This window comes from Mizuhopecten yessoensis, unplaced genomic scaffold, assembly GCF_002113885.1.
Source record: "Mizuhopecten yessoensis strain PY_sf001 unplaced genomic scaffold, ASM211388v2 scaffold785, whole genome shotgun sequence".
Lineage (NCBI taxonomy): Eukaryota > Metazoa > Mollusca > Bivalvia > Pectinida > Pectinidae > Mizuhopecten > Mizuhopecten yessoensis.
The window spans coordinates 53283-64706 of NW_018403720.1; the positions used below are offsets into that span (position 1 = coordinate 53283).

Sequence of the window (11424 nt, forward strand, 5' to 3'; positions counted from 1 at the left end):
ATTCCTTTCATTTTGATATAAGTTGGGTTGACATAATAATAATTTGGTATATAAAGTTGTCTAAGAGCTACAACAGATACATTAGTACATTGGTATAAGTAGTGGTATTCGTCCCCAACACAGTTATTACATAGGGGGACATAACCTTCCTCGCGTGGGACTCTATTCCATCTTCCTGTTTCTATAGGAAATTTTATATTTGATGTTCTAAATTTACATATTCCTTTTCGTTCATTACGATTTAGCTTTAAAAGATATCGTTCAATATTAAACTGAAATTTGAATAAGGAGTAAACTTGCCCTCGCGAGGAGGTTTCAACATCATGAAACCAACTTTGAATGAATTGATCGCATAATCTCTGCTTAATGATAGTTTTCAAGCATTGTCTATTAATTGTACATGATATTTGGAAAGTCCATAAATTATTAAATCCAGTATTGTTTAAGATATCTCGTTTACACGTTAACCATTTAAAACTTAATAAAGAATTCTGGTGCAAATTGTACATTACCTTATACATTACACTAGATAATTTCAATCCACCCGTTGTAAGCATATGCCAGAACATAACCATTCTAACACTGATTTCAATTTCTAGGGGATACCTTCCTAACTCACCATATACCATATAATTTGGGGTGCACTTCCGAATGTTAAGAATATCCTTACAAAACTGTAAATGTATTTTTTCGATACTTTTTGTATTTTCATAGCCCCAGATTTCACATCCATATAATAAAATAGGTGACACAAGTGCATCAAATAATTTCAGTTGAAGATCTACAGGAATGGAAATATTTCTAATCTTAATATACAATGCATATAAAGCTTTTTTTGCTTGCTCTGTTAGTTTACTTTTGGCTTTTGTAAAAACACCATTGTAGTTTAATATTATTCCAAGATATGTGTAAGAATCTTGTAATTCTAAAATCTCATTATTCAAAGTAAAGTGATGGTCTCTTTTACTTTTTCTTTTTTCAAAAATCAAAACTTACGTTTTTTGGGTATTAACTGTTAATTTCCATATATTACAATAATTTTGGAATTCATTCAATGCGTTCTGTAGGCCATCTGGTGTTTCTGACAAAAGCACTGTATCATCAGCATATAATATAATAAACAATTTTTAGTACAAACCTAAATTTTGATCACTAAGAGCATACACTTCATTCAAACAAGAAACATTACGTTGATTGAGGAAATCCTCTAGATCGTTAAGAAAGAGGGAAAACAAAAATGGCGATAAGTTTTCTCCTTGTTTTACCCCGACATTGCACATGAAAAAGTCAGATGTATCATTACCATTAATTACGCATGATTTGGTATTTCGATGTAAATTATGAAGGACTTTAAATATTTTGCCCGTAATGTTACTATTTTGTAATTTTCTCCACAAGCCTGCTCACCACACCGTATCAAAGGCCTTTTTAAAATCAACGAATGAACAATATAACTTTTTACCCTTTGAAAAATATAAAGAAATTAGGGAATGCAATATAAAAATGTTTTCAGTAGTGGAATGGTGCATACCGACTACATAGACACTTTCAATAATCATCTTCTTCATTTGGATTCTGAAATATTACAGATTTAATGGTTTATCCAAAATATTCTATACGTATCGTAAGTTTTTGGAATATTTATTCTAGTTATTACAACAACGGACATTACAATAAATAAGTTGAATAAAATTCAAGATCTCGCAATTTCATATAATTCTAAGAACTACCTACGCCATCAGAGACTAAATTTAAAGCATATTTCTTGAGAGTTTGAGTTGGACAATGTGTCCAACTCATTATCATTACGGTTCACTGAGGTGTCTGACTCAATATCCAAACGACATTGTAAATATATCTTTCATTCCAAAAATATATAGCAATTAACATATTACGTTCCAAACAGATTATCTTTGTTGCTTTAATAAATCACGACCCAAAAGTTCAGTAAAGCAATGCATGAAATGTCCTTAATATCCCAAGAAACTGAAATAGAAAAGTTGTTTTTCTTAAAATAATCGAGTCAAATTTAGGCATTTTACCTTGTTTGTATTCTCTTGGTTCGTAGCTTCTGGGGAAAGGTCTACTATACCGGATGTGAAAAGGGAGGTAACTCGCATAGAGTACAGGATTCAAGGATTAGATCATCTTGAATTCTTTTTAAAATGTGTTTGACTCGTGATCATGTTCGACTCACGATCAGTTTACCCTATCAGTTAAGGTTGCCAAGGGGTCAGTTATGGCCCCCTCTCTGGTCAACTATAGCTGTATAATCCAGCTTGGCATGATCAAGTAATGTGTTTGGAGACACCTCAGGCCCGAGGGTTTGTTAGATCATCCACTCTCAGCTTCATCTGTGTATAGCCGATGGACATGGATTTACCACAGTCTCCTCATCAATATATAAAGGCTGATAGGTTATGCAGACTGTCGGTATACAACCAACTGTCCTGGCAGCAGAAAATCCCATCCCTCGCTCTCTCTCCTTTTATCTCCATTGTACATTCGGTAGTCGCTAGTCAGTCAAAGTAGTGATTCATTTGCTGAGCTATTAGTTTTATTAGCTCACCTTGCCCGAAGGGCCAAGTGAGCTTATGCCGTGGTGCAGCGTCTGGCGTCAATATTTTACTTTAAACAACTCTTTCTTAATAACCAAAAGGCCCAGGGTGATGATATTTGGCCAGAAGCAAACTGGGATGAAGGGCTACAAAGTTTGTTCAAATAAATGACCTTCACCCATATTCAAGGTCACAGGGGTCAAATTTGTTAAAAACTTTAAACAACTTCTGAATAACCAAAATGCCCAGGGTGATGATATTCTGCCTGTAGCATGCTGTGATGAAGGGCTTCTAAGTTTGTTCAAATAAATTACCTTCATCTATATTCAAGGTCACAGGGGTCAATTGTCTTAAAAAACTTCTTCTGAATAACCAAAAGGACCAGTATGGTGATAATTTTTATTTGGTGTTTAGCATGCTGAGATGAAGGGCTAAAAAGTTTGTTCAAATAAATTACCTTCACCCATATTCAAGGTCACAGGGGTCAAATTTGTTAAAAAAAAATCTTCTGAAAAAGAACCAGTATGGTGATATTTGTTCAGTAGCATGCTGGGATGAAGGGTTACCAAGTATGTCAAATGAATGACCTTGACTTATATTTAAGGTCACATGGGTCAAATATGTTTGAAACTTTTAGTTGACTTCTGAATATCCGAAAGGTGCAGTAATATGATATTTGGCCCATAACTAATGGGATGAAGGGCTACCAAGTTTGTGTGAATGAATGACCTTGAATTATATTCAAAGTCACAGGGGTCAAATATGTTAAAATCTTTAAACGACTTCTGAATAACCATGAGGCATAGGATGTTGATATTTAGCCAGTAGCATGCCTGGATGAAGGGCTATCAAGCTTTTTCATTTGAATGACCTTTACCCACTTTCAAGGTCAAATATATATATATATAAACATTAAAATGACCTTATTTCAATAAACAAAGGGATAAGGTGGTGATAATTTGAAAGTTCCATCCTGCGATGAAGGGCTTAAAATTTGTTCAACTTAATGACCTTGTTCAACTTTCAAGGTCACAGGGGTGAAATCTTTTTAAATCTTTTAACAGGTTCTGTGGAATGACTTTTAATCATAAATATTGATATTTTGCCTGTAGCTTTATTTTAGATCATTTTTAAGGTTACAAGTGTGAGATAAATACCAGGTGAGTGATGCAGGCTTACTGGGCCTCTTGTTATAGTCTCTGATCAGAAGATAGTACTTCATTATCTGTAGACTGATTTATGTCATTTTGTTGTAATTTATACTGTATAGTTGTATACTCCTACATAATATTGGATGATCATTGGTTTTGGCATGAACCTATTTCTGAGTTCTATATATACCAATTAGTATTGTGTTTCTGTTTCAGGGTCAGTTTTGTACTCTGTGACTGAACAACTGCTAAAAGAAGTTGAACATTCGTACAAGTCAACAGGCAGATGTATGTATAAATATATCACAAGTAAAACTTTTATCATATTCCAACCAAAATAAATAAAACTAGCATACAATTTAGCACCATAGTATTTGGTTATAAACCAAATGATTTCAATATTATTTGTACAAGGTAGGATTTATTTTTAATTGTCATGTTGAAACCAATAAAATAATATAAGTTGGTCAACAGGGCTTTTCAGAACCTATTTTAGGGCCTAATGAAAATAGTGATACTTTTTCACCAATTCTCAAAAACATAGCCTGCAATGACGCGAATATTAGTTTTAATTTGTCAGCGGTTGCGTCGTCAGAAACAAGGTTTCTGTACGATAACTTGAGTTCCCTTGTGTTGATTGAACTCAAACTTAATACACGTATTACATACCAATATACCAATATAGCTTGAACAAGTTCGCATTTCAGAAGTTTATGGCATTTTTGGTGGAGTTATGCCCCTTTTATTGTCAAATAAGGGCATTGTGTAGTAAATGCAAGAACGTTTTTATTTTTTAATAAATTGCTTTCAAATTTTGTACAGTAATGCTAGAAGCAATAATGTTCAACATATATTACGGGTCTTTCTGCCGAGTGCCAACTTTCCGTGTTTTGGCATATCTGTTTACGGGATATCTCAAGCTAAAACACTTTTCTTACTAAAAGTGCTGAGCATGCGACAAATCCTATCCCGTTTAATTTTTGTTTAATTTCAACTTGTATTCAGATGACAGTGCAACATCTATAATCTAAAGTTAAAACAGAGTATTTTTAACAGGAGCATTTAAGTAATTAGACACTTTGTATGTTAAGAAATATAATAAACATGTGTTATAATAACCTACACTCACAATTTGGATTGCTGCAACACTATTTTCTCAATTATAAAGCCAAATGTTCCATTCTCAAAGGGGGAAATAACCCTAAACCTAACCTTACGTATTATGTTCTGTTACAGTAACGGATGAAATTCTGTCGGCGTGAGTATCCTGATTAGTGATTGGCTACCTTAGTTTTACTGCAGCTTCAATGTAGGACAGATCAGTGTTTGTTCTGACAAGACTCAAATTCAACTGCATTCTGGCACACAAGGGATTAGATTACTCTGATTTTCACTGTTCTCTTCTAATTTTTACAAACACATAGGGTGGAAGGATGGTGCAGTGGATAGCACACTTGCCATTCACCAAGGTGGCCAGGGTTTGATTCCCTCCAATCAGACGTGAAAAGGTATGGGGTCACCTGCCCGACCACATGGGTTTTTTCCAGGTACTCCGGTTTCCTGCCACAATAAGACCCCTTGCACGCTAACATCAGGCCTAACGAGACTGATTAATATAAGTTGAAATAACTTGTTTCATAATTGTTGTAAAATAAATAAAGTTTATATTTTATGTTTACAAAAATCGATTGATAACATTTAATTTGTTAGGAAAGAAAACTGAAACAGTATTTTGTTGTAACTGCAGAATGAACATTAAAAATTTGTATTAATGATTGAAATCAAGGTTACAGTTCGTGTTCCAAACAACCCTTCTCCCTGCTCTGGATCTAGTTGATCAGCGGAATGTGACCCGACTTTCCTCACCAAGTGGACGTATCATTTATCAGGTACAGAGGGGGTCTTACCCGTCTCTAATATCCAAAAAGATTCTTCTATCTAGTTGATATAGAAAACATGTCTTATCTTGTATTGTCTTGAAGTAAAAGGCCTTGTTTAGCTTAGAGGCTATAAGTTGTTTAGCTCAGTAATTCTACTTGATGACAAATGTTAATATTCCAAGAGTTTGACTCTGACCTGTCCAGTTAGAACACGTCAGTCAGGTTACACTTTATAGTGGCCCCACTGATCAGATCTTCATAGGACATTTGCTGTTGACTTATATAGACTCCACTCCTTACAATAATGTTAAATTGGTGAGTTTGTCTCACAATGGTAAATTCCTGTATGTAGAAATTTGATGTTAATATACACAGGTAGTGGGAAGTTCTGGGACGCCGTACACATGTCTAGCCACCAGCATCTACTGTTCCTGTCCAGCTTACAGATTCTCCGGTGAGTTCAGATCTGGACTAAAAGACAGAGAGAAAAAAAAGATTTGTAACACATTTTAACATGTGTTGAACTGGAGCACATTCATGTATTTCCTCTTTATCCTCCATATTTATGGCAAATTGATAATTTATCACATTTTATGTAGTGAAGAATAAAATATCCAGAATAAAGTTGTATAGAACTGAATATAAAGAGGCAGAGAAAGCTGGTACTGCTCACCTCTGATTGGATCCTATTGAGAAAAACATTTGTCATCTGTGACCATCAGTGTAGGTAAAGTAACATTATCTAAACAGACACCAAGCTAACACAACAGGTTTAAAGATTTGTCTCCTGTTACCTTTACCTATTAACCTCGGGCTCATTTATATGAACAGTCTTGTAAACCCTTCATCCCAACGTACTGTTACATCTTGCTAAATATCATCACACTAGGCCTTATGGTTATTCATCAGAGGTTGTGTTTAATAGTTGTGACACATATATAGTGTAAATGCCAGTAGGCTACAGGTCAGATATATAGACCTTAGACCTCATTATTCCTAAGTTTTAACACAGTTTGTGACGTTAAAAGTGGGTAAAGTCTATAGAAAAGTGGGTAAAGTCTATAGAAAAGTGGGTAAAGTCTATAGAAAAGTGGGTAAAGTCTATAGAAAAGTGCAAGCAGCTCATCCACAATTAAGTAACCTGTTTATATTACTGAGAAGTTATGAAACCAATAAAATGTGTGACCTCACAAAACATTGGTGCTAACAATCTCCACTTGACGTTGTGACTGGATCTTCGTTTCAGTACTGCTGAAGCAGGACCATATTATGGTATGTATGCATTGTTATATCTTGTATGCTATTTATAGACACTTTGAATTCCCATCTACAATATTGTGTTTTTCAGAAGTTTTTTAGAGAAGTTGGGTTCTAAATTAATCATTAATCATCATTAAATGAATGCAAATCTTCTATTTTTTTTGTTACCGTTAATATAAAGTTAATAGTGCCATTATTTTCATGCAGTTCTGTGTGACATCGATATTTAATGTATTATATGTAATAATACACTTTGAATACCCTATTTAAATGCTATATAGAGAAGGGGCTGCGGTGGTCAAGTGGTTAAGGTGTCTGACATTCTGCTACTACTAGCCTTTCACTGCTGTGTCGCGGGTTCGAGACCGATTTGGGCAGTTGGCAGGTACTGGCCATCGGTCGGTGTTTTTTCTCCTAGAACTCCGGCTTTCCTCCACCACCAAAACCAGGCACGTCCTTAAATGACCATAGCTGTTAATAGAACGTAAAACACAAACAAAAATGAGCCATTTTTGCAGCAAATATCATGGCATAAGGTGACTGAAGTCTTTGAGTGGGGAAAGTGCAACTGGACAACAGTTGTCATTTTCTCTGAGTTTTTGATGTCCTCGTTGTATTCCAGTTGCCAACCAAGTTCATACAGTTCCCTGCTTATATATTGTAGTGTAAACACACATTGGCTATTCGATTGGCTATTACTATGGACCTGTGTAAAGAGTTAAAAGTCTCCAACCAGGAATTGGTCAAGGCCATTACCAGCATCGACTGATCATGTCACAACAGGAAACGATCAAGGCCAGAGTAAATATTGACTCCAGTCACAACAGGAAACGATTAAGGCCGGAGTAAAAATTGACGCCAGTAAGAACAGGAAACGATCAAGGCCAGAGTAAATATTGACTCCAGTCACAGCAGGAAACGATCAAGGCCAGAGTAAACGATCAAGGCCAGAGTAAATATTGATCCCAGTAAGAACAGGAAACGATCAAGACCAGAGTAAATATTAACTACAGTCACAACAGGAAACAATCAAGGCCAGAGTAAATATTGACTCCAGTCACAACAGGAAATGATCAAGGCCAGAGCTTACTTTGTTGCCTGCTATCCAAATAGGAAAGTCTGAACAAAGTTTGATTGACTTGTCACACAAGCAATATACCAACGGTAACACAAAGACAGTGATGATTTACCATGACATTTTAACTGATTAACAACAATATTGTTATCCCCTGCTTAATACATCTTTCAAGGTCATAAGTCAAGACCAAAAATTAATTTTTAACATTAAAGCATGTAAATAACTACTTCCAATCTTTTATTATGATTATGAAACTATGTTATTGTATAAAGAGTGATCTCTCTCAGTTATTTAAACAGTTCAGATTCAAATATCAAAACTTGTTTCGGGTCAAAATTTAAGGTTTTTCAGTCAAATTTGATCCCTTCAGTTGGTATTATTCATTTCAGTTTTTATCTGAACATTTCATGTTTATTTTACATAACGGGTATGCAGTGGTGAAGTATATATCATTCATTAGTACAAGTACATTACTTTTCTTTAAACAGTTATTGAACACTAAAAAAACTGTCAGGGACAACTGACTCTCTGGGTCAGGGACAACTGAAACACTCTGGGTCAGGGACAACTGACACACTCTGGATCAGGGACAACTGACACACTCTTAATCAGGAACAACTTAAAAAACTCAGGGTCAGGGACAACTGACACACTCTGAGTCAGGGACAACTGACACACTCTGAGTCAGGGACAACTGACTCTCTGGGTCAGGGACAACTTAAACACTCTGGGTCAAGGACAACTGACACACTCTTAATCCGGGACAACTTAAAACACTCGGGGGTCAGGGACAACTGACACACTCTGGATCAGGGACAACTGACACGATCCGGATCAGGGACAACAGATAGACTCTGGATCAGGGACAACTGACACACTCTGGATCAGGGACAACTGACACGATCTGGATCAGGGACAACTGAAACACTCTGGGTCAAGGACAACTGACTTTCTGGGTCAGGGACAACTGAAACACTCTGGGTCAGGGACAACTGACACACTCTGAGTCAGGGGCAACTGACACACTCTGGATCAGGGACAACTGACACACTCTTAATCAGGAACAACTTAAAAAACTCAGGGTCAGGGACAACTGACTCTCTGGGTCAGGGACAACTGAAACACTCTGGGTCAAGGACAACTGACACACTCTTAATCCGGGACAACTTAAAACACTCGGGGGTCAGGGACAACTGACACACTCTGGATCAGGGACAACTGACACGATCCGGATCAGGGACAACTGACACGATCTGGATCAGGGACAACTGACACACTCCGGATCAGGGACAACAGATAGACTCTGGATCAGGGACAACTGACACACTCTTGATCAGGGACAACTGACAAACTCTTAATCGGGGAAAACTTAAAACACTCAGGGTCAGGGACAACACACACAATCTGGGTCAAGGACAACTATCACACTCTGGGTCAAGGACAACTGACACACTCCGGGTCAAGGACAAACAACACACTTTTAATCGGGGACAACTTAAAACACTCATGGTCAGGGACAACTGACACTCAGGGTCAGGGACAATTAAACTGACACAATCTGGGTCAAGGACAACTGACACTCTGTGTAAAGGACAACTGACAAACTCTTAATCCGGGACAACTTAAAACACTCAGGGTCAGGGACAACTGACACACTCTTAATCAGGAACAACTTAAAAAACTCAGGGTCAGGGACAACTGACACACTCTAGATCAGGAACAACTGACGAACTCTGGGTCAAGGACAACTGACACACTCTTGGTCAGGTACAACTGACACACAGTGTCAGGACAACTGACACACTCTGGGTTAATGACAACTGACACACTCTGGGTGAATGACAACTGACACACTCTGGGTTAATGACAACTGACACTCTGGGTCAAGAAAAACTGACACACTTAGGGTCAGGGACAACTGACACACTCTGGGTCAGGGACAACTGACACTCTGTGTAAAGGACAACTGACAAACTCTTAATCAGGGACAACTTAAAACACTCAGGGTCAAGGACAACTGACACTCTTAATCAGGAACAACTTAAAAAACTCAGGGTCAGGGACAACTGACACACTCTGGATCAGGGACAACTGACACACTCTGGGTCAAGGACAACTGACACACTCTTGGTCAGGTACAACTGACACACACAGTGTCAGGACAACTGACACACTCTGGGTTAATGACAACTGACACACTCTGGGTCAAGGACAACTGACACACTCTGGTCAGGGACAAATTAAACACTCAGGGTCAGGGACAACTGACACACTCTGTGTCAGGGACAACTGACACTCTGGGTCAGGGACAACTGACAAACTCTGGGTCAGTGACAACTGACACACTCTGGGTCAGGGACAACTGACACACTCTGGGTCAGGGACAGCTGACACACTCTGGGTCAGGGACAGCTGACACACTCTGGTCAGGGACAATTTACACACTCTAGGTCAGGGACAACTGACACAATCTGGGTCAGGGACAAATGACACACTCTGGGTCAAGTACAACTGACACACTCTGGGTCAGGGACAACTGACACACTCTGGGTCAATGCCAACTGACACACTCTGGGTCGGGGACAACTAACACACTGGGTCAGGGACAACTGACACACTCTGGGTCAGGGACAACTGACACGCTCTGGGTCAAGGACAACTGACACACTCAGGGTCAGGGACAACTGACACAATCTAGGTCACGGACAAATGACACAATCTGGGTCAAGGACAACTGACACACTCAGGGTCAGGGACAACTGACACACTCTGGGTCAGGGACAGCTGACACACTCTGGGTCAGGGACAGCTGACACACTCTGGTCAGGGACAATTTACACACTCTAGGTCAGGGACAACTGACACAATCTGGGTCAGGGACAAATGACACACTCTGGGTCAAGTACAACTGACACACTCTGGGTCAGGGACAACTGACACACTCTGGGTCAATGCCAACTGACACACTCTGGGTCGGGGACAACTAACACACTGGGTCAGGGACAACTGACACACTCTGGGTCAGGGACAACTGACACGCTCTGGGTCAAGGACAACTGACACACTCAGGGTCAGGGACAACTGACACAATCTAGGTCACGGACAAATGACACAATCTGGGTCAAGGACAACTGACACACTCAGGGTCAGGGACAACTGACACACTCTGGGTCAGGGACAGCTGACACACTCTGGGTCAGGGACAGCTGACACACTCTGGTCAGGGACAATTTACACACTCTAGGTCAGGGACAACTGACACAATCTGGGTCAGGGACAAATGACACACTCTGGGTCAGGTACAACTGACACACTCTGGGTCAGGGACAACTGACACACTCTGGGTCAATGCCAACTGACACACTCTGGGTCGGGGACAACTAACACACTGGGTCAGGGACAACTGACACACTCTGGGTCAGGGACAACTGACACGCTCTGGGTCAAGGACAACTGACACACTCAGGGTCAGGGACAACTGACACAATCTAGGTCAC

The 11424-nt window shown here is 38.9% G+C and overlaps 1 protein-coding gene across 2 annotated transcripts in view; it reads left to right on the top strand.

The window, feature by feature from the left end:
* Window positions 1–8153, top strand: part of LOC110452855 (zinc finger SWIM domain-containing protein 7-like) — an 11613-nt gene extending 3460 nt beyond the window's left edge. Inside the window, exons 2-8 of one of the 2 annotated variants that reach the window (XM_021501577.1) lie at window positions 3926–3997; window positions 4946–4967; window positions 5496–5598; window positions 5965–6043; window positions 6836–6861; window positions 7131–7298; window positions 7514–8153. In XM_021501577.1, coding sequence (XP_021357252.1) covers window positions 3926–3997; window positions 4946–4967; window positions 5496–5598; window positions 5965–6043; window positions 6836–6861; window positions 7131–7298; window positions 7514–7618 — 575 coding nt within the window. In that variant the 3' untranslated portion in view covers window positions 7619–8153. The remainder of the gene's footprint in view (window positions 1–3925; window positions 3998–4945; window positions 4968–5495; window positions 5599–5964; window positions 6044–6835; window positions 6862–7130; window positions 7299–7513) is intronic. The other variant, XM_021501585.1, reaches the window with a different exon arrangement.
* Window positions 8154–11424: the final 3271 nt, after the last annotated feature.